The 25,555-nt window shown below is 30.4% G+C and overlaps 2 protein-coding genes across 2 annotated transcripts in view; one reads left to right on the forward strand and one right to left on the reverse strand.

Annotated features, from left to right (window-relative positions):
* The window catches only part of LOC134683062 (potassium voltage-gated channel protein Shaker-like), a 44,061-nt gene extending 43,612 nt beyond the window's left edge, over positions 1–449 (reverse strand). Inside the window, exon 1 of the mRNA XM_063542104.1 lies at positions 55–449. Within this exon, the coding sequence (XP_063398174.1) occupies positions 55–89 (35 nt within the window). The 5' untranslated portion in view covers positions 90–449. The remainder of the gene's footprint in view (positions 1–54) is intronic.
* Positions 1–25,555, forward strand: part of LOC134683064 (U1 small nuclear ribonucleoprotein 70 kDa-like) — a 64,777-nt gene that overhangs the window by 472 nt on the left and 38,750 nt on the right. The window contains exons 2-4 of the mRNA XM_063542107.1: positions 8,422–8,484; positions 9,688–9,742; positions 15,343–15,407. Of these exons, the coding sequence (XP_063398177.1) occupies positions 8,422–8,484; positions 9,688–9,742; positions 15,343–15,407 (183 nt within the window). The remainder of the gene's footprint in view (positions 1–8,421; positions 8,485–9,687; positions 9,743–15,342; positions 15,408–25,555) is intronic.

Consider the following 25,555-nt stretch of genomic DNA (forward strand, 5'->3'; position numbering starts at 1 on the left):
ATCTAAATATAATTAAGTACAATAGATAATATTTTAAATAGATAAACAACTTACAACGTTTCCAAAATGGCTGACACTAAAGTTGCCATTGTTTACTAATTCTGCCTTAGAAAATATAAGATATGTCCAGTTTTGGTTTGTAACCCCAGTCCATCGTAAGCTCTTTGATAATTTTGTGTTTTAAGAAGTCAATTCTTGTAGTTTCAATCACTATTTTCTCCAAAAAGCACAGTAATGCCAATTGCAGATGATGGCATTGTTAAGAAAATCATTCTTAAATAATTCCTTTTAATACCAAATGTAAATAAACACACATGTGCATCTTAAAGCCTTTCCATTGAATCTGAATCAATTGGTGGAGCTTAGGCAGTTCATTATGAATAATTCACACACCAATGTGTTAACATAATTTAATCCATGACACACATACAAGCGTCAAAGACTTACAAATCAAGTTACACATATGAAGCCAGATTCTGAAATGCAATTAAGCCATTCATGTCACCAATGGCAACTGAATTTTTCATATAATTCCTAAAATAGATAATTTCCTTAAAGATAATCCAAGTTTACTTTACATTACACAAATTGGAAAAAATCCTTTCAATCAATGAATTGGCCTCCATAACTTAAATCGAGAATAAGCCACACTAGTGTCACAAAATAGATGGAAATTGATTTCTGAAAAGCAGGATGATTTTAGATGTGTAATCCAATACTAGCGTTTACCTGTACTATAGCTAGGTGTAATAAGCTAAATAGTTACAGTGTACAGAAATCATAGGAAAGTGGATTCTGTGATAGAAATCCAGCTCTTACTTGTTTAGATACTAGGAGCAAATTGTAAACAATGATCAGTGGATAAAACAGTGTATTGATTGGGAAAGTGTAGAGGGTGATGTACAAACATCAGTTGTTAATTATCTAGATACACAAAACCACCTCTAATATATGACATAAGTAAACAAAGTTATGATGGAAACAGGCACCTATCCATCATTGTCCATTAATATTATATTTTTGGCCAGAGAAAGTAATTACTTGAATTAGTATAATCATCTATAGGACACAACTTTATTTATAGGTCTCAATTTCTCTTTTTCTTTATATCTATATCTATATGTTTTTGTTTTTTAATTTGTCCTGATTTTTATTAACAAAATATCAAATTTGAAAATTATGTATTATTTTATTAATTTGAATTCACATATGATTTGGATATGTGGCTAGTTATTAATGTTACTGATGCCCTATCTCAAATAACTAGCAAAATGTGACAAATGTTGTATATTGATTGTATATTGACAATTAACTTTTAGAAAGATACAACATATTGTTGAATGAGATTAACCTTGTGTATTATATGGTTATGGTATTATTTGTTATAAAAAAGATTGGACTTTAAAGTTTTTTATAATACATGTTATATACTGTTATGGTATTATCCCTAACAATATGCACACAATAAATATTTTGTAGCTGTATATATATACATGTATAATTGGTTAAAATAGAATTGGGGTAACAAAATTTCAGTGCTGCAACCCAACAACAAAAATGAACGAAAATATGTAAATGTAGAGATAACAAGTCAAGTTGAATTTTAAAGACTGTTTAAAAATTTTTGTATTTAAATCAGAAATTAGTTATAGCCTTGGAATGTTTTGAATTTAATTATTAAAGCAAATTATAGAGTTTTTTTTTTTATATATTAATCCCAGATAATTTTGGTCATTTATATGCCTCCCCCCCTCCCTAAATGAAAATAAAGAAAAAAACTATCTAGTGTTTTTAACAAATTGTTACATCAGGTTTACAATAAACATTATCTGTAAAAGTATAAACATAAACTTGTCCTACTTAGTTTTACTTTATATAATTCTACATGTATCAAACTACATGTATCATATATTGAATTTCCTGGGAGGCATTTCCTGAGGTAGTGACCGTAAAGCCGTACATGTATTAAGAGAGCCGTGGTGTAGTGGTTAGTGCATCGGACTACTAACACAAAGGTTCCTGGTTCGATTCCCGTTTGGGATGAAATTTTCAGGAATTCAATTTTCAACTCTCCATTGACACCATTTGCGAGTATGGTCTTAAGGAAACGATGATAGTCCGTCGGAAGGGGACGATAAATGGCTGACCCGTGTTAAGAGAGAGCCATATCTCTTGCACGTTAAAGACACCCTTGTACATTTCGAAAAAGAGTAGGCTAATGCCGCTACAAGGCAGCACCCGCACCCGCAAAGTGGAAAGGGATTAATATAAGTTGCAAAAATTGTTTCCCAATCCACTCTAAATAAATATGTTTAAACTAAGTTACAATGACTATGTTAAGTCTTAGATGTTCATATATATATTTACATGTAGATAGACTTACTTGTTATTTTGTATTTTTTCCAGTAAAGGAACTGTTGTTTCATCCTTTGAGTCTGACCATTCATCCTTGTGACATTTATTCACTGGCACACTTTCTAGGTTGTTACTTGCAGGATCGCAGTTAATATATTGTAATGAGTCTTGATATGGTGGAGGATTTGAATCGGGAGAAGATATCGGTGGTGTTGTAATTTGGTCCTGTTGATTGTTTTGGTCTTTGTATTTGTCACTGTTTTTTTGCTGCATCTTGAATATGTTTGGAAGACATGCTGACTTAGTAGTTTCCTCGCCTGTACCTTGACCACCTTTCGACGAATCGGACACAGAACATGACCTGCCACTATTTGGTGCTGATTTGCTTCGCCTTATTCTTTTGGCGGCCTGTTGTCTTTCTATCCTTTGAGATTCTACAGCATCTAGATCTTTAGGCTAAAGAAAAAAGAATAATTTTGTTGCTAAAGAAAATGCTTCCTATGCTATCAAAATGTTTAACTTGACTTTTCATTCTTTGGTTGCAAATGCAAGATTGTTATAAGTATGATAGAGTACTTCTTCGTGCTTAGAATTGTGTGTGCAAAGTTATCAGAAGTTATTGATTATTAGGTATTCAATATCTTGTAAATTTATGGAAGAAATTGTTTTTTCTTAGCTGTTATCAAACAGAGAATTGCCAGGCCAATCAATCCATCATAAAGAATCCAAGAGACATTTTGTCCAATCTGTATTGACTTTTGTCAAGAATTAGATTCTAACGCTGACTCTTGGGATTGTTTCAGGTTTTGTGTTTGCATAGTTGAGTATTTTATTGTTTGTGTTTATTATTTACTACCACACGGTATCATATGCTGTGATTTTTTTTAACTTATAATATAAGCCCAATACCATTGTTTACTGATTAAACATGCATCAATTAGACCATTTTACACTGAGCCTTACAATGTATATATACAAGTTTGTATACACATGTTAAATTCTCATGTATAATGTATAGGTCATCAATATTTTTAAATATATAGTCCACATTTTTAAATACGTCAAAAGTCAACAAGTCACCTAGTAATGTAGTAACCGAAAGTAAATAAAGTCAATTATTTTATGAGTTATTGTGCTTAGCATCCTTACCTTCCCTGCTTTAAAATATTTAAGGCTTGAAACTGTTTTTGTAAACATTATACTGAGGAATGTAAACAAACTCTTGTAAAAGTTTGACCGAATTGTATACCAGTTACATAGAACGCACATTCATGGGTGTTTTTTTTAAAGAGAGACATATAAATGTGAACATGTTTATGCCCAGTCAATATTCAAAGTTTCTTACCCTTTTAAGCTAGTGATGTTTTCAGGTTTCAGGCTAAATTTAAATCCATTAAAACACATTACACTATGCTTGAAAAATTAAAAAATTTCAAAAGTTTAATTCAAAATTTTATGCCATTTAAATGTTTACAAGGCTTTACCTGGTAAGAAATTGACTTACTCAAGAAAGGTCCACATCAAGGAAGTTTATAAACTGCATCAATCCCACTATAAGGTTAAGCTGGTACAACATTCATCTTCAAACATTAAATATTACTTTGGTATTGTTTAATTGCTTACGTTATGAATTTTGTGCCTATTTTGTCTCAGTACGTTGGCAAAATAGCAAAAATTGTTTATACAGCTTGGGAAATTATTTATTTCTATTGTAATATTAATAGATTGTGTAAAAAATTGAATGTTTAGTATACATGATATATATCCTATATCCTGAGGTTCTTCCTTGAATTTCAAAAGGTGTGCTGTATAAAGAATCAAGAATCTTGGCATTGATTCCAAATTATCATTTAAGTACTTAACCCAAAGGGACAATTTTTTCATGCTACTAGTACAAATGTACTTTGCATAATTGTTGATTCTCAAAAGGATTTTATATTCAGAGTAGGCTGAAAGATCAACCTTCTTATAGATAATAGATAAGCAACTTGACAATTTTAACCAACATTTATAATGAAAATGTGAAAAATAACATGCTGCAGGATCAAGTATTAAGGTACAGTCGCCACTTATGATGCTGCAGGATCTATGAAAATATTTTGAAGGCGCCGCGGCATCATATCAGCCTGGGGAGAACAATTATTATTAATATGTATATAACTTTCCCATATATGCAATAAAACAGATAGTATGAGTCTAAATATAAACATTGAGGAGTTGTGGTATCAAACTGCCTTCAACATTGAGAAAAACCCATACCATATAGTTCAATACTATAGCTAACTTAGCTAACTTAGTTAGCTATAGTATACTGACACAGACATGAAAAATATGAAGCAATCCAAAGGAGAAAAATAACAACTCTCAAGTCACTATGTATGACATTCAACCATGACAAAATCTCACACTTAACATGTGCATTGAGCTATTAAAAACTCATTCATTGCTAATCACATAGCCATAGAACAACACATGTTATATATATGGAACCAAAATTAAACTGTAAAGAGCTGATCAGACAGAAGTCATGAGTTGGCAGTAATGCTTTTTATTGCTGTTCTCCATCTTTGTAATATAAAGAGCCAAAACATCAGCTGAAAATACACAATACTTGTGTTTAGGGTTGGCTTCCTTTACCAATACTTTTTTGTATGCATACAAATGTCTTTGTTATAGTTGATTGATATTTTTGTATTAATGCCGGTTGAGACAAAATTGCAAATTGTTGCCATTTAAACTTCCAAGAAAAAAGTTTTTTATGGATTCACATCTGAAAGCATGTTAAAAACACCTCTTTGATCAATATAGAAAGCCGTACATGACAGCCATGTAGATGTTATTTCTGACTAGTTAAGAGAGGAACTGCTTAAATATTTTTTGATTCATTATACTAAAGGGATGAGAAACATACATATATATGGACCATAATTTGGTATTCAGCCTTTGGTTTCTTTTTGTATCCTTTTTTATAAGTTCTAAAATTTTAACTTTTATTTTGTGGGTTGTGTTGGTGTTAGAATAGTATGAATGGAACAATTGAGTTTTTTGAGAAAAAATTAATACATTTTGATTCACCGTTTACGTGACAGGAAACCAATCTTTATTTTCTTTATTTTGCACAATATAATTCAAAAGGCATAAATAAACACCATTACCAGTGTTACTTGCTTCATGTTAATATTTAAAATCTATTTTCAATGTTATATTAAAGATTTTTTTAAACGTGACAGGAAACCATAAGAAACCAAAAGCATTTTTTTAGTTTTATTTTATTGCAAAATCTGCTTAAAATAATCTGAACAGTATACTTTTTCATAATATCCATCTTAAATGTAACAGTATTATAAAACTCCTAAATATGTGCTTGTTTTGAAAACAATTAGTACAATTTATTCAGAATTTTCCATATTTTCTTCATTAATACAGGATACCATAATCGTTGTATCTTGATGTTTTGGCCAAAAAAATATATTTATATTTGGTTTTGAAATTCCAGTTATATAAAATTTATTCCAAATCATTGGCAATGTAAAATTCTTTAAATCCAGTAAAGAAAAAAAATTTCAACTTGGAATTAAAATCTTTAAAATAGGCACCATGTGATATTTGTGACCTGTACACCATCTACATGGTTTCCACATTTTAACATACTTTAGTGGGCTAAAATCAATAAAGTACTTCCTTTCAAGTCATGCCTGGTAAAAGTTTACTTTTCCTTTGACAAGTTTATTGCGTTTCTGAAAAGTGTTTGCAGAACATGAATAAAAAAAATTAATTAAAAATTGTGACAAAGTTACCAACTTTGTACATTCCAAGTGTAACGGTATATTAACATGCATTTTTCATTTAATTATCTTTATTCACCTATAATATCCAGTAATATTTACTGCTGAAGCAAAATCAATCCAACGAATATCGGCACCATGATAAGAGACGTAATTTCGATTGAATTTTCCAAGGACCCTTTACATAGTTATTGGGAAACATAGTGTGTTTAAATGTCGGTCAAATCTAAAATCTATTTTGTCAAGTCATTGGGCATTTATTTTCACACAAGATCGTATGTAACATTATGCACATAGGAAAAATAATAGACCCCCGTCGCAATCTCTTTGAAAATTGTATTTTCTTTTTTAAACAAGTCGAAACAAGTCTACAGATTATGTTTGCTAACATCCCGTTGGAAACAAAAACAATGTTTAGAACTAGTATATCGTATGTCCGGCTGTAATGGCGTGATCACATGTTAGTCACATGTTTCACATATGACTGGAAATGATTAGGACAAAAGCAATTTTAATAAATAACTGGACTTCTGTTTCGTGTGAAATGTAACGCATAACGATAATGTCATTTTCTTACTTAATTATTACGAAGATCAAAACAAGAATGTAAATCATCTCTGATTTACCTGTTTGAACATCTCGCGAGAGTTCATATTTGCATATTGTTTTTAAGAATTCTATTACAACAAAGCAGATTACATCATCTAAAATTTGCGTTACGAAATAGGACACAAAAGTCACGCCACTGTTCTTACATCTGCTACATAAATACTTATAGTTCTCGGCATTTTCTTCTGACTATTCTTATTGGTCGATGTTCTTTGTTATTTGAAAGCAAAAGTTACGAATTTGCCGGTGACGATTATCTATAAATCAGTCAGCGTTATGCTATTCGGAAAGTAACGCGAGAAACGACACAAAAATAAGGTTGTAGAATCTTTGAAATTTGTATATTTCAATTTTTTTTTTAGGGAAGAGTAGCATACACTTGTATGTTGATAAAAATAATGACATCTTTAGATGTAGTTACAACTTTTCTTACAGTAATTCACAATTTTATCACTTTTCTGTAGTTATATGAAACGAGCCCAATAGCAAATTATGGTCCATATTTCTCTTTTATATAAAGTCTATTTTTAGACAAAATATAAATGCACTGTATGGCCCTTTTAAGAATAGATACAACTTTGTTGCTTAAATGGTGTAGGAAATTGGTACAAGTACATGTATGTAACGTTCAACATACTTGTATCTGAAGCATTATTGGTATTTATGTAATTGAAAGCATTTGCATGTGGGAAAAGAAATAAAACAGAACAGTTTAGGGTTCTATTTTTAGACATGTACTGTTTTCTAATCTGGTTACATGAAGAAAAAGTGAAATAGTTTTGCACTTGCATAAGTTATTAAGCTAATGGAATAATAAGCTTAAACTAATGAAAATTCTAGTATTTCTCATCAGTTGTACTTGTAGAATAGATTTAGTTCTATCCTCTTCTTATATTTAGATCAAATGATAATGATAAACTTTACATCCGTCACATGTTCATATACATGTATAATAAATAAAAAAATAAAGTTTTGACCTTATCTGCATAAGTAGTAAAAGAGTGTATATGTATGCACATAAAATATGCAACTTTCACATTAAAAAGAAGCATTCATTAAAATTTTACATACCTTATAATGCATTGACATTGTGAAAGTTTGAATATAAATATATGGTGTGATATTTACACATGTAAATTTTATAAGGTAAAGGCATGTATTAGATGTAACTTTACCATTTTAGTTGTGTGTGATGTTTAATATTATAACAGGATACATATATATAACCAGTCAGGATGTTAAATTTTAGTGGGAGTTGGATTTGCATAGAACATGTCATATGAGATTATTTTTAACAAATTTTGAGATATGGTGGAAAAGTATTTAGACTGAAATTAAATATCTGATGTAATTTAAAAAAAAAAAAAAAATTGTTGAATTTGGTGCATTATAAATATTCCTTCAGGTAAATTGAATGTCAAGAAATAATCTTTTTTACCGCATTTCAGTGTTTGTCACTTGACACCTTGTTTACCCCAGCTACTTTGTCAAGAACATTAGAATTTTTAAAAATAATTTGATACATCATTATGAACTACTTTTATGTTGTCACCAAAGTCCTCAAGTTTGTTCATTGAGACACTCAAGTCAACAGTATTGTTCATAGAGACGCCAAGTTTAGTTTTTATACGATTTGTTACTTATGTATTAATGGCCTTTATCTCTCTTTCAGGACCCTAAAGATACACCCCCTCCTACAAGAGTGGAAACAAAGGATGAAAGAAAAGAAAGAAAAGTAAATATTCAGTAGGGAAAGAAGGAAATGAGATAACCATGCAATTTGTTAAATATCTAAAATATCAAAACTAACTCATATTTACTGAAAGGTCATCAACTGGAATTACAGACCCCGAATATTTCTGTATAATAATCTTTTTTAGTGAGAAGTTCTGACCCGAAATGTTTATACATTTATGTCTTTAGGGCCTTCTAAGACATTGATCCTTTTCAAATTAGGGAGTTCAGTCAAAACACTTTGGTAAACCTTTTAGGTATCAATGATATTTGAGTTATCAATTATTGGTGCTTGGTATTCAGACTCATCCTCACATAAGATTGACAGATGAGGCTTGCTGACACATGTAGATTTTCTTAAAAGGCTTGGTTAATGATATATTAGGCATAAAAACAAACAGAATAGACAAATTTGTTTATATATGATAAAGTTTCCCCTGCCGAATTTGACATTTTGCCTATAGATAAGACCTGAACTGTTCATTAGGATAGCAGAAATAACTATTAGATTACTGCCGACTGTATCAATAAGAGTTATTGTATTGGAGTTATTGGATATGTAACTCAGTGGACGTATTGATTCATGGTCAAAAGAAAGATGGGAATATATCGAAGAAACAGCTCAATCGTACAATTATAGTTAATGTTGATATGACTCTGAATGGGAATTGATTTTCATTTTCTGTATACATTGATCTCGGTGTTTGTGTGAAATGAATAGCCTCTACTAATGGCAATGTTCCTAACATTATATACCGGTAGTTACTTTGCATAAATGGACGTATAAACTTCAAATTAAGCATTTAATAGAAGTTATATTTGTACTTTACTATTTCGATTGAATTAATCAGAAAGAACCATTTGAATGCATCTTCATGTGATGTAAAACATTGTATGCGTAATTTATAAGAATCATTTTAAAAGAGTTAAAGCCCCTGCCAAATTGAAATATATTGATTGATTCTGTGATTCTTAGAACAGAAATATTGTTATAGCAAATGTTTACTGAAGAAAAAAAACAGCAATCTTTCATGATCATTTGAATTCAATTGTCAAAACAATTCAAAGAATTAACAAAATGGATGGTGCAACTTTTTCAAACTTGATGAAACTTCAGCATGTATACATTTATTTAAAAGTTTGATATTTCTGATATAAATGATAATAAAGAAATTAGATTCATTTTGTTTGTATTTTTTTGTAGAGAAAAGAAAGAGCAGAACAGATTGCCTACAAACTTGAACAAGACCTGGCTTTGTGTAAGTATGGCAGGTATAATAGTATACAAAAAGGAACCAGTTCATAAATCAGATTAGATTTCATATTCTGTTAAGTATAAATGAAACTTAAAACAAGATCAGCTGCAGGGAAAAACCAATGAAAATCCGTAATTTGCTGGATGACACCAATCAAAAAAGGAAAAGAACACAAAATATGGTAAAAAAAACAGAATAATGCATAAAAAATAGAGAAAGAAAAGAAAAGAGGGACGAAAGATACCAGTGGGACATTCTAACTCATAGATTAAAAATAAACTAACAAAAAACAGACAAATAATAGAACTCAAGACACAACAAAGAAAATTAAAGACTGTTCCCAGATTTATCATTGGAGGGGGATGGGGGACAATTAATTATGGGTGGTTAGTTGCATTTTCTTGAGACATTTGTGAATAATCAGTAAAATGAAATGAATAGTTGGGGGGGGGGGGGGCTTCAATAAGAACAAATCCATAATTTTAGTTTATAATTAATACAAATGTTTTTGCCAACATTCATGCTATTTTTAGTACATATATATTTTCAACGAATGCAGACTCTGAAAAGCATCATTAAATTTCAATTTTGTTTTCAAAAGCAGTTAACCCATTTTATTAGAGAGCATCTGTTTAACAACAGAAGTCATTCAGATATTGTCTGTTTCTGAGGCAGATTTTTCGAAAAATATTTTTCACTTTCAACATTTAGATACTTATTTTCAATAGTATATTGGCAAGCAAAGTAATGTGTTAAATGAATTAAATGAAGAAGAAATCAGCAATTAATTATAGATTGAAAAGCAAATCCTAGGATGTAGTTATACATTCTTTTACAATAAAATCAATTCATCATTTCTATCTAATTCATCATAATAAAAAAACATCAGGTACCTTACCTGTGGTTCTACCTGTGCATTAGATATACCTCTCATCTCAATAACCTGTGTATAAGGTCCCCTGTCAAATATATTTCCCGAAAACTCTCAATCATTATTACACATAGTGGACATTGTCAATTTCCATGATTTTCCCACCTAACATTTATGAAACATTTATCTTGAAAAGACGGATAAACTGCAAAGCTATTGATTAGGGTGAGGCTAAAGTTCTGCAGCTTTAATGTGCGTGATGTCTTCTTTTTACGTTTTTAATAGGATTCAAAATTCATCAAAAGTCCGCTATTCATTTTCGTTAATGTCCATCAAATTCATTTTTTGAATGAACTTCATTACTTTTTTTTTTTTCGTTTACTACCAATTGCTGTAATGAAAATATGGAAGACTGCGTTTGAATTTTCCTCATTGCATGATCGCTTTTGAATTAATAGATTCATTTCAGGGAAAAGGGAGATTGAATCTGACAGTTAAAAGTTTATTATCAGTTTTATAAATATTTTTGTCTTATTAGGATCAGTGCAACAATTCTTATTTTCCTGGAATTTCCTATTGGTAGTTAAAATACTGGATTTCACAAATTTGTAGCAAGTCTAAAATGATATTCACTATTGAAGAAAAGTCATATTTACTTCATAATAAAGGGCACTTTGAGAAAGGGGCTCCAACATTTGTGTACCCTATGGACAAATAACCCCAGAAGAAAAATCCACATGATATTTTCTTTTGAAGAGTACTGTGAGAATAAATAGACTCCTAATTTCAATCTAGACCTGCTTTGGAATCTAAACAGACCCAAGGACTGCAATCAATTTTTTGACAAACATTATCATAGAAAACAAAATACCAATATGACAAAATCTTTCTTAATCATAATCATGTTTCAGAACTAGTAAATAACAATCTCTTTAAAAGTTTAAATAAAAAGTAAATGTCTAGAAGTTCCAGGTTAAGAAACATTCTTTGAAGGAAGAAAAATTCAAGCAATAAGAATATCTGTTTCTGCTTTAATATGTAAATTTCTATATATATTGCTGATACAATATGACCCCCTAACAAACAGCCAGTCTGTTAAAATAACAATCTTTTTAACTGCATACAATACTATAGACAAAAGGATCAGATTTAATTAACCATTAATTTGATGAGTTGTAATATTTCTTGGCAATGCAAATTTTAGTTCAGATGGAATACAGTACCTATTTATTTTAATTAGACTAGAACATTTAACCACAGCCAATTATCATATCTAAAAGAATGGTTTTTGGTTATCAAGGCTTTGCTTTGACACACATTTAATTCATTGTCAATATAATAAGGATGAACCCCAATTAAATAAGCACAGCTCTTAAATACTATTTGTTGTCTTGCCAGCTGTCAACGCAGGTAACGATTCCATTGTTTACCTGATTAAACTTAGATAATGTATTAATTAGTTACAAATTACACCATATAATCTTACTGTTAAATCACCTCGTATCAAAGGAGCTGTGAGGATATAAATCTTTCAGGGTTTATGTGTTCTCAAAAGCTTATGTAATGTTGCATTGGTTCTTTATAAGTTATAGCTCAATTATTTAAATGTTTTTATACCAAGATTAATAAAAATATTGATGATGTAATCTTTTGATTTGTGAATTATTCTTTCAACAAGTTAATAACTGTATTTGGGAAGGAAAAAAAGCAGATTAAGGCAAAAAGACTGTTATGTCCCATGGAGGAAAAAGTAGTAGTTAGGGACTCTTTGACTGACAAGAGAAGTACTCGTGCACTCTTTCAATTGAAAAAAAAATTTCTCATGTTAATAGGAAAAATGGTGACTGATAAGAGGGGAGGGAATCAATTGAGAACCTTAAAAAAGAACACCAAAAACATCAAGTATATGAAAAAATTACCTATATTTGGCTGTAATACCTTAGACATGAGTGCAATGTAAAACCTATTAGATCCAGCCACTTCTAAATAAAGAGTTTTGAAAATAATTTGCCTTGATGTAGGAACAAGCTAAAAATATAAATAGCTTTGTTTAATAATATAAAAAAAGATACAAATCGTTTAATTTCTGCTTTTTATTTGAATTAAAAAGATTCCTCAAAACCAGATAATCATGTGGACACAAAATGTTTCTCCCAAGTTTCCAAATATTGTTAATTTTCTTTTCCAAATATAGAAAGTAGGACAAACAATTGATCATAATTTAGATCCGATTTCTGAATTATCTCTTCTGAAACAGAAATTTACACTTGTGGAGAGAATTGGTATTATTTTTATCTAGAGGTTTATTTATTTTTAGCATTCAGAACTATTTAAGTAGTGAGGTATTTCTTTAAGCTACTTATTTTCTTATATCATTATTATTTTTATTTTTGGATGAGAGAATTGGGATGGAAAAGAAAATATAAAATAAAACAACTATAGTGTATTGTAAACATGATATTAAATAGATGTTAAATTCAGTACCATAAATTGAGAATACATGTTGCTTTTAATTTGCAAAAGTACATAGCGAAAGTTTATGGGAAAATTATTCTTAGAACCTGTCAAAATAGATTTAAAGTAAAATATTAAGATTATTCAAAAATAAAAAAAACATTTTTGAAATTTTGACCTTGAACTCTTTTAAGTTGTGTGGGGGAGTAGATAAAGAGAACCCTTCAAAGTTAATAAAGATATAACGAAGACTAATTTTTATTGGAAATTTATGATTTATAGGTTTGCCAGAGCCATCAGTAGGTTAAGGGCTGGCAGTAGAGAATGTGGTATAAATCCATTGGAATATTGTCCTACTGCCAAAATACATTGTACAAATAGACACAAAACACAATCCATCAGTACCTCCGATAATTACTGATCGAATAACTCAATTCTCCAATGATGTTATAATCACCGTGGAAACCATTATGTAAACTGTAATGGGTTGGGGATGGTTAGGTCAGATAATCCCACTGTTGAGGTCGGTTGCATCATTTTGCATCAAAAAATGTAATGATTGATGTTGCTCAACTAAGCAGGAAAGATATATGTGTTGGAAGGTAGGGGTAAAAAAACAGGTTTTTGCTCCTTGCGAAAAAATAGGCCATTCTTTTAATTATCTCTTGTTCAACCGTTTTGGGTAGATTTGGATCCTTTGTCACTCTAGGGATAAATATATTTTATAAGAGAATAGATCACTTTCCTTCTTAAGCTATTTTAATAATATTCAATGTGATTCACAGCTAACCAATCAAATGATAAAACATTTTCAACTCCATATTTCATTAAAAAAATCTGTAATCAGTTAAAGATACGAAATTATTTCCAATACTTGATAATCCAATACCCACTCCTGCACTTCCTCCAAAGAAAAATGCAGGATGAATAAAAGGGAGGGTTATAAATGGTAAGAGACACCTTTTGCAGAGTCTCCAAATTGTACAAATGAAGAATAAAGAAATCAGACTTTTTGATCATTTCAAAAAGTTCTATGAATGACACCCCCATACTATAATTTTCATTTCAATACAACATTTCTCTGGATAACTCCCGTGAATCTTGTTCATCAAGTTTTAGAAGTCTTGACTTTATGTTGATTTAGTGGGAGGGGAGGATTACGTTAGAACAACAAAAGTTGGTCACACATGGTTAGTGAAAAGATTTGTGTTATTTCTGGATCTTCCATTGATATAATTGGAGAATTTTTGCCTAATTACCAAGATGTGATACTTCATAGTGATGTAAAAAGTAAAATCACAAAAGTACTGAACTCCTAGTAAAATTCAAAACGGAAAGTCCTTATAATCAAACGGCAAAATGATAAAACACCTCAAACAAATGGACAACAACCATCCATATTCCTGACTCGGTACAGGCATTTTCAACAATTTGCTGATTTAACAAAACTCCATGCCTTAAGCTTACCATGTCAAGAAAGATAACTATTGTTAAACAATCATAACCTATCTGACAAATATCCTAACTTAGTCCTCATTTCTGATTTTGAAAATTGAGTCTTTTATAAATGTATGAATATTACATAATATTTGCAAGAAATGGAATCGTGTTTAACTTATGATATGTGCTACATATGTACTCAACTGAATTGTTTGATGCACACATTCAATATTTAATTTACAAATACAGAAAAGAATCATAATAAAGTACTCTGGAAAATGAGTTGATTTCATGTACACGTTAATTATTCAGTATTTTTTATGTGTTCCAACATTTGTTGAGCTTTGCTGATTGTTTTCTCTTAATGAATAATGCAGCATATGGAAATAGGAATTGATGTTAACAATACAATATACAATATGTTGGTTTAGCAATATTAAAGAGAGAACAATTTGAGGAGAAAAAAGGGGGGGGGGGCATAGATTGTTTCTACTGTCAAAGCATCATAGTTGATGCATACAGAATTTATAACTGAAAAATCACCTTTTAGTAGGTTTTATCAGTTTATAGTTCAAGTCAAATTCATTTCATTTATTATTTCCATTTTTCACTCAAAGGTCAGTAAACAAATACAATTTATAATCAAGACATGCCTACATCAATTTTAAGAAAAGGTTTTTCAGTAAAATTAAAACAGATTAAACTTGTATAGTTTGACCTAGTTCATGTTTTAACAGTATTTTAATGTATAAAAAATCTCACTCTTGTCCATTTTAACTCGAGTATACAATTGTTAATTAGAGACTTAATGATATACATTTTTGCTTTCTCTTTTCAGGGGATCCAAACAACAATACAAATGGTACAAGAGATCCATACAAGACATTATTTATAGCAAGAATAGTAAGTTTCTTTATTTATACATTGCAGCTGTATACCATCATCACATGCATGACATGTGTACTATGTAAAAACCTTTATGTGTACTATGTAATAACCTTTACAAATGACTTGCACAGATATCAGTTTGTTATCTTGTCAACTGTGAGATGAAGCAAGTCAAAAACCATTCAAAAATATCACAAATTTTAAGTGCCTGATCCGATCTAGTTTATTGAAATAACTGATCAAATATAATGTTAGGTAAACCCAATAAAAAAATATCACATAGTTTTAGCTTCTCAGAAAATTAGTACATATGATCCATGCTATTGCAGGCACTCACACCACATCTTCCTATATCTATTTATTGCAGTCTGATGAAATGTAATGAAACCAAAACAAATTCATCCCACAATTACAGTGAATTTTAGTATTCTATGACCTAGTATTTAGCAATCTCAGATCAAATGATAAGAACAAAAAGTCACATTGATAATGTCATTAGGTTCTATGTAAATCTGACAAAAATATAACCTACCATTAAGGCAATTGAAAAAAATCCAAGTATGCAACATTTTCTCAGACTGGTTTCCGTTGTCTCAAAACAAAATTTGCAAGATTTGTTTCTTTTGGAAATAGAATATCTACCTCTTAATCATTTAAAGCCTTTGTCGATATATTACATTTCAAAAGGAAGAAATGGTTAATGTAATATTTCAAAGTATGAAAATATACACCAAAATGGAAAATTCATTATTTTCTTTCTGTCTTAAATAAATGAAAGCAGTAATCAGATGAATTATCTGCCCTTTGATCAAGTTTATTTTTTATTGGTAAATCATATTTCAAAAATGTATACATATACAAAAGGGAAGGTGAAATGTTTTAGTAATGAAAGCAAGGGAAAATTGGTTAAAATATTACTATTAACAGCAGTAGCAAGTAAGTTTTTAGAAATTTTATTTTCATGAAAATTTACTGAATTATGATTTTACTGTAAATGCAATGACAAAATACTATACCCAACAAAAATGCTTAATTTACTTTTATAAAGATACCAAAAAACAACCTGATCACTTTTCTCATTTATTATACACTTTAACAAAGTTTATAATGATATAAAACTATTATACTCAAAATGTTAGTTTACTTTTATTTGATATGGTATGAATTTGAGTAGGATTTTGAGAAAATTATTCTGACAAATTCAAACAATTTCAGTAATGTTATAGAAAATGTCATAGTTGCAATTGAGAATATGTAGTTTAGGGAATTTTCTGTTAACTAGGTTGGAAAACAAAACCCCCAAAAAAGAAAACCGATCTTAAAGTTAATAGTGTAAGGGGAGATAATTGTAGACATGTCAATTTGGTAAAGTGGAATTTAGTGATGTTGAGTGGCATTTCAACAAAAACAATTTTTCAGCTGCATTTTTAAATTTGCAGCCACATAAATCAGATAATATATTAGCCTAATTCTTCATTCAACAAAAGTTAAGTTATTATTGGAGTTAACCCCAAAAAAACTGAGAAATTTTCCAACTTTCCAAAAACATATCTGGTAATGACAAACGTTATAGGTGGTCCCTTTGAATATTAACCAGATACATGTATATATTAATACAGCTTCTGACAAGTCACCCATGCTCTATAGTTATATTTATTTAGGTTGGCGGCTTGCTGAAGAATTATATAATTAATGATAATGTTTCACATCTGGTATGCATGTAAACAAAGTTGAATGCAAAGTCTAAACCTGAATTGTATAACTGGATTATTTTTGTTTGAATTGAAAAGGATACTTTAAATAGATGTCAATATAACAAGAATATGATAACCCCCCCCCCCCTGAAAAAATATTTAAAAAAATGAGTATTGTTTGTAGTATACTTTCAGACAAGGTTGATTATTCTATGATAGGACATTCAACTGAAGCAGACGTCATTATTGTGACCCTTAGCAAATTATTCTTTGCCCTACTTTATACAAAGTGTTTTGCTGAGGAGTAACAAACATAAAATTATAAAGCTACATCTTAAAGATGTGCATGTTTGTCTAGAAATTGAAATTGGAAATAATGTCATTTGAACTCCACGAAAGTAAACCAATACATACAGTACTTATAAGATAGAAATCAGTGTTCCTGAACTAAATATCAATGACAGAAATTTTTATTCAGAATCAGTTCATATAAATACAATTATATCTGGTTGTTGATTTTCACTTAGTTCACATTTTTAGTGCAAACAAGCAGAACGAATGCAAATCAAAACAAAACAATTAAAGCCAATTTTACAATATTGATGAACAATCGACTGGTGTTCAGCATCGGAGAGAAATGGAAATTTCATGTCTGAGACTCCCCATTAGCCATATTTTATGGAATTATTAGGAGTAAAAGTCTGTCTCGCGGACTGTTTAAGACGTTAACGACATGTCTACATGACGCCAAGCCATTACTGTGTAGAAATCTGTGTTCCTCTAGTCACCCTGTTCTGGTTTATTGAATTAAACTGTAAATTATCTGGTTTAATTTCTATTGAATTTATCTGGGAATCAGCTGTTTGATGAAACTAGGTCAGATACTTGACACTTCTATTTGTAAACAAATCTTTTTATGTTTCATGATCAATTGAAAGGTATTAAGAAATTAATAGCACCAGAATTGTTTTCCTGTATGCTTGGTCCACACTTAAAAGTCAAAGATTAAAACCTTTAAGAAATCTTTCAAATGTATTAACTGTTTCCATGCTTTTATATGATTATTGGTGCAATCAATTAATTAAATTTCTGTTCTGTTTACTGAGGTCTCATCATTCTGAGCATTGATTGTTTGCTCACCAGTAATGATCAATTTACTCAGGTGCCCTGTTATTTTTTATCAATGTTGACATATGATATTTCAGGCGAGTTTGTTCAAATTGTTGGTAGCAAACTTGAATGGGGGACTTGAGGCTTCTGTTATGCCACAATGTAATTATAAAACATGTGCTTTGTCAGATCAATAATTGTATTTATGCTGGTGATAACTTCGATAATCTGTTTTCAAATGCTATTAAGTCTAAAAATAACTTCATCAAACGATAACTGTCCTAATAAATCGGCAATCCTTCATCGTTTCATTGGTTAATTTAATATTTGGAGAATAGATCAACAGACTGGTTTGGGACCTGTATTTCTCGGTTACATTTTCCCTCTAGATAGTCTTTGGCAAACAGGTAATTGATGACCAAGAAAACAAGTGATACATGCAGACATTATATTTCCAAAAGTATATTTATTAATCACTAGTGATGCAAAAGTGCGGGACTTTTTCATGCAAAGTTTGCTGATGGAACTGATTACTTTATTGTAATATAAATACATGATATTTTTGAAGGATCGGAAATTTTTGTTCAAGACATTCAATGATAGGTCAGAATTTCTAAGAGATTTTTATACACCCTGTACAAATACAATGTACATATAATTGTTTAAAATCCTATTCCTTTGGTTTCTTCAGGATAGTTATCTCATACATTTGACAATCATATCATATCTGCTTATTTTTGCAATGAAACATTCAGCTCTGTTGTCACTGGAGTCTTTTGTCTGTTGAAGACTTTCCTTCAAAAGTAGTATAAGGAGTTTCATGAAAAGTGGACGGCAAATGTACTACTGTGAAATCATTAATTTTCATTAGTACCAATTTTTGTGGGGCAAGGAAACTTTCATTTTCAAATTGGTTTCCAAAGAATAATAATTATAGTTGCTGTTAGCTGAAATTCGTAGCGGTTATCGGTAAAAATAATCTGAACTATCAACAAGGTTTACTCATGATATAGTTTTTCACATTCCATTCATAAATAGCTAAAAGAAAAGCCACTAATGACCTTCCTTTTAAGTGATTGCACTGTGATAATCCTGCCCTTATCCATTAGAGTTTGGTGTGATACAATATAGGTTCTGCTGTTATAAACAAGAATTGTAGTCCCATTGTTTGAAATATTCTTAGAGCTAATTTCAAGATGCATGTAGAGTGAGACTTTGGTTAGTTTGCTTGCTTTGTTTGTATATTGTACTATTGCAGTTGGGTTAATTAGCATTCAATCAAATTTGAATATAAGATATACTTAAACTATTAACTATATGACTATATATATTGTTTGCAGATGTCAATCTTATATTACAATGTTTGAGCTAACCTTTATACAAACAAACAAATCAAGCAAGCAAACCAAAGTCTGGCTCTACATGCATAAGGAAATTAGCTCTAAAGTTGGCAAATTCCAGGAAGAAGGAGCCATGTTAGTCTAAATGTTTTGTGTCTTATTTAACAAGTTTCATTGTCAATTCTGTAACTCAATTGGACATTATTGAACTGTTTTAATTACTTTAGGGACTGGGGTGTGAAGTAATTCTTAAGTGACAAAAAGAAGTGTCTCAGTCTGCAACAGAGTGGTTATTGATTATTTGTAGGCTAGTAAATTATGCAGTAAATAAATGACAATATCAGGTGTATATATATACCTGGTTATGGAGAGACCTAAATAGCAGTCAGATGTAAAACAAAACAAATATCTATTGATTCTACTTATAATTGACAAAACTGTATTACATTTTTATTATCCTTATGAAGAGACGAAAATAGCTGTCACATGTAAAACAAGATGAATACAGTAAAAAACACCAATATTATTGATTTTACTTATAAATTGACTAAACTGGTTTAATTTTTTTATTATCCTTATGAAGAGACGTAAATTGCAGCCAGATGTAAAACATTGACTAAACTGTATCAAAATTTCATTATCCTTATGAACAGACATAAATATGAATCAAGTGTAAAATGATACAAAAGCTGTGGATTCATAAATATTTTCATTAGATACTAATTTTCATGGATTCTGTGTGGACAGGGGAATCACAAATATAAATGTTCAACGAAACACAAGTTTTCTAAAATGCTGACTTTGTCAAAACCACAAAATTTAATTTAAATTCAACAAGTATTACTAAATCCATGAAAAATTGGTACCCATGGAAGATAAATGAATCCACATTGATTCTACTTATAATTGACTAAACTGTATGACATTTTAATTATTGCTTGTGACTGGTCAATCACCTCCTTGGTGATGTTTTGGTTGTGCCTGTAAATCAATTACAATCCAGACAATTGATAGGTCATTGATTCTATGTAATTTTCTAGTGACTTCAAAGCTCTATTTTGTCATACCCTGGCATTGTAATTGTGTTTGTCTAATAGATTGACGTGGCTGTGTCTATCAATTTGTAATTTGAGACATTAGACAGGTATTTTGGTTGGTTTTCTTGTAAAACTGATCATAGCCGATAATTTAAACCCTAAAAGGTTAGACAAAACAAAACTAGTAGTATGTCAATGTATTTAACTCAATCAATTTATCATGCACAAAAGCAACTTCATTTTTGCCAACACCATAGCAAAGGAGGCATAAGTTTGACCCTTATCATCTTTACATCCTTCTTTATGTCTGTCTGTCTGTCTGTATATATGTCTGATCATACTGCATGTGGGGTCATTATCATGTGATGGACAAATTCCACATGAAGCCGTAGAGATTAACAGGGAAGCTTAAGTATTATGCTTTCAGCATCGTCTACATTTTTTGGAAAATGTGAGTGACAGCTCATTTGGATTGCTGTCAGTTTCAGACAAACAATGTTTTGTACTGTAACCAAATTCTACTACTATAGTTTCAATGAAAGTTGAGCTGCTGGTCACCTATTATGTGGCTGTCTCTAGCTAAAATATTGTCACTTAATCTTAACAACTTGTAACCATTGACTATATTTATATGGGCAATGACTATACACATGTATAATAGTTTGTGATCTTGTTGATTAAATCTGTAGTTTGTAATCAACCGTTTTAGGTACTGTAAATGCAGAAATTATTGCGAGGTTTTTATTATTGTGAATAATGCGACTGAGTTGTAAACGCAATAATTAAAACTCGCATTTTGTAATATTTTAACTGAATTAAGCATGACTTTTCTCAAAATTGTAAAAATTAAAATCGCATTCAAGTGTAAAATGACAAAATCGCAATAATAAATGCACGCAATAATTTACAGTATTGCATTTTTTACTGCGTGAGTCCTTGCTAAGGGTCTCTTATTTCAATGTCCACACGTGTTTGTACCACATTTGTCAAGACTTGTCCTTCCTTGCTTGTGATTAAGATACTAAATAATTGATGAAGCATAGTGTAATTGTATAGGAATAGTAATAACACCGGTCCTTTAAGAGACAATGTAATATGATTCAATCCTTTGGGATACATTTATTTAGGCATAGAAAAACTGCTCTGTTCACACAAGGTTTTGTAAGACTTATTTAACAAATCATTGGTTTATGGTATTGAGTAAAAGTACATTTACTGAATAATTGATGAGAAAGGATTATTTTTATTTTCTAAAATTTTGAAATTTGAAAACAATTTCGTCTTTGTTATAGTGCTTGCATGTATAAATATTTTTAAAATATGAGAAATTTTGTGAATCTGGTTAAAAAAATCATGCTTTTAAATGAAGAATATTTATTGCAATTTGAACGATTTGGTAAAAAATGTAAATTATGAAATTTAAAAAAATAATTCCAACCATACAAAGGAGCTTCATGATAAGAAATTCAAAGTTTCCTCATTATCAAAAAAGAAATATGTGTGTTAACCATACACTGACAATGGATGACCGTTCCGAACTTTTTTCACTGAAAATAATTATAAAAAAAAATTTCAGGCACAATTCTAGTAGCTAACAAACTGGTAATTAAACATTCCTGAGGCGACTAACAAAAACATCCACAGCAATTGGCTTCTAAGTTACCAGACAGGTAAATACCATACCAAATCTGTTTAATTTAAGCAGATAAAACAATAACCCTGTTTGGTTATGAAATTATGAAGACCTACCAACCCTATTTTTATCAGCAGTATGGGACCAAATATTTTACTATTGGCCTTATTGGTATAAAAATGTTAAAGATGGGGTTATGTCAATATTGAATTGAAAAAATAGACCCTCATTTTCCTGTGGCAATTTTTCTGCTCTTCATCCTGTTAGAGCCCATATTAAAGGATCCATCTACTGTGGATTCATTATTCATGGGATATCAATTTTTGTGAAAACCGTGGGTACAGGTAAACCATAAATTTTAATGTTGAACAATATACAAATTTTCCATTGGTTTGTATGCAGACTGTGGCAAAACCACTATTAGATATCCGCGAAAGATTTCCTCTATCCACAAAAATTGATACCAACGTTAAATACATGAATCCACAGTATTGTAGTAATTTATGTTACTATCCTGAACATGCATGAAATGTTTGTCACTGGACATAAAGCAAACAACGATCAATCTTCATTAAAAAGGTTGTTCATTCTTTTTTGGGTACTCACTTTACAGGCTTCATCCACCAACCATTAAAAAGCTATGCTTTTACAGCCAAGTGTATGAAAGTGGCATTTAACACCAACAATCGATCAATCTTCAATCTAACCAGGAACTTCACCTTCTGTGTATGTGTTATTATCTCATGCAAACATCTGACCCATTTCAATACTCTTACAGCCAGTATCATTGAGTGTGTAGCCAAAGGTAATATCTTTGGTTAGCTGAACTGTGTTGCCATTATTAGGTCAGGTATACTTAACCCTCCTTTCAAGTAGCCTAGTCCAACAGACAGATAGATTGGTAACTTATCTGCAGGACTGGTCTACTCTTAAAGGAGGGCCTAACAATGACTTCACGGTTCACCTAACAAGCAAGCTAACCAAAGATATTACCTTTGGCTTTACAGTCATGAAATCGTCTATAATTTCATTTAAAAATAGATTGAATTGTAAGTACTCATATTTTTGTCGAGCCTTCGACTTAAGTCGAAAAAGCGAGACTAAGCGATCCTACTTTCCGTCGGCGTCGTCGTCGTCGGCATCCACAAATATTCACTCTGTGGTTAAAGTTTTTGAAATTTTAATAACTTTCTTAAACTATACTGGATTTCTACCAAACTTGGTCAGAAGCTTGTTTATGATCATAAGATAGTATACAGAAGTAAATTTTGTAAAAATAAAATTCTATTTTTTCTGTATTTTACTTATAAATGGACTTAGTTTTTTCTGCGGGGAAACATTACATTCACTCTGAGGTTAAAGTTTTTAGAATTTTAATAACTTTCTTAAACTATCTTTGGTTTGTTCCAAACTTGGACAGAAACTTGTTTATGATCATAAGATAGTATCCAGAAGTAAATTTTGTAAACAAATAAATCCATTTTTTCTGTATTTTACTTTTAAATAGACTTAGTTTTTCTGCGGGAAACATAACATTCACTCTGTGGTAAAAGTTTTTAAAATTTTAATAACTTTCTTAAACTATCCTGGGTTTGTACTAAACTTGGACAAAAGCTTATTTATGATCATTAGATAGTATCCAGAAGTAAATTTTGTAAAAAGACAACTCCATTTTTTCTGTATTTTACTTTTAAATGGACTTAGATTTTCTTCCAGTGAACATTACATACAGTCTGCAGTTAAAGTTTTCAAAACATTTATTAGATTCATTAATTATTCTAGATTTTTACCAAACTTGGACAGAAGCTTCTTACAATCATAAGATAGTATCAAGAGGAATATTTTATTGATTTTTTTCCTCATTTTTGTTTAGCCTGTGATTTACAGCAAAAGTAGGCGAGACACTGGGTTCCGCGGAACCCTTACAAATTTTTTATTTTGAGATCTTGTTAAGTAGAGGTCAAGTTTTGCCCTGAAGCTGAAGTTATGAACCCTTTCAAACTCCAGGTCATCATAGTACTCACTCTACTCACCCGTCCAGCGGAACCAGTGTAACGAAACATGTTGTTTTGCAATTTATATCCCAAAAAAATCTACTGATGTAAGTCAACTGTTTGTCACAAAGTTGAAATTACGCCATCGCTTTCGTCTGAGAACTATATCATCCAATTATCAAAAGTTATATCTAAGAATAATGATTAATGTAAAACTGTCGCCAAGAAACATGCATATCTATTTCGTTAAAAAGTCGCCAATCCATTTAACGTTGAAGATAACTTGATTTTTTTGTCAGTGGAAAAATGACTTTTGTCATTGAGAGTGGCATTAATGACATTCGAAAAATTTCTGACTAAACTCCTCAAAAATAAATGGACTACCAAAAATACGTTATGTTTGATGTCTCGAGTGAAGTGTTTTCACTTCTTTTGTCATGACTTGTTTGGTTCGTTTGTCTTGGTCCCAGAGGAGTTGACTTCTCTATTCTAGCATGCACTCCATTCTAATCCAAGCGGTATTTATGAATTATTTCCAATAATTGAAAATGATTCCATATATTGAAACCAGTCATTTGATGTAATCACAAAGGGACGAAGATTTTTCTATTTGTTTTATAGTGTATACTTTTACTCCGATAGGTTTAAATCGAGAGAATGTCATCATGAAGGCATGACTAGCTGTTACTTTTTCAGTGGTAATTGAAATGGCAAATTGGTAAAAATGATGCTCCACAATTATAAATCAAGGGAGGCTTGCCATATATGTCAACAGCTGATTTTACGAGTTTCAGTAGAATATTTTAAGATGGAGACTAATTTGGGAAACTAATTATAACATTTTCCAAAATTATCTGGTCACCCAGCTATTTGTAATAAAACTTAACTACATCAGTGTTTATGTTGACAGTAGAAAATCTATATTTACATATATGATTTCAGCCAGTGTCCTTACATTATGGTGATTGCTTATGACAGAATTTTGACCCCTAAAAAGGACTGGGAAATCAATCTGTCTATTTATAGATTAATTAAGAACAGGTACTTAACATAGTTAGTTTATTGTTCTATGAAATTGGAGCAGAGTATGATGTATTTGTAAATGATAAAACTTGTTTGTTTTAGAATCGATGAGCGATTATTAATTATTGATAGCAAAAAAATAAACTTCACTATATCCAATGCAATTATGCCATTATTCAATACCTATCTGTCATTAAAAGCACATTTAATGTGTTTTTTAACGGTTTCCATTTTACAAGATGGTTTTGCCAACCATTTTCTGAAAAGAAGACCATTTTGAAATTTTATAATCAAGTTATATAATATAATTAAAACTGCATCAATGCAATGTA

Source organism: Mytilus trossulus, chromosome 9 (assembly GCF_036588685.1).
Source record: "Mytilus trossulus isolate FHL-02 chromosome 9, PNRI_Mtr1.1.1.hap1, whole genome shotgun sequence".
NCBI lineage: Eukaryota > Metazoa > Mollusca > Bivalvia > Mytilida > Mytilidae > Mytilus > Mytilus trossulus.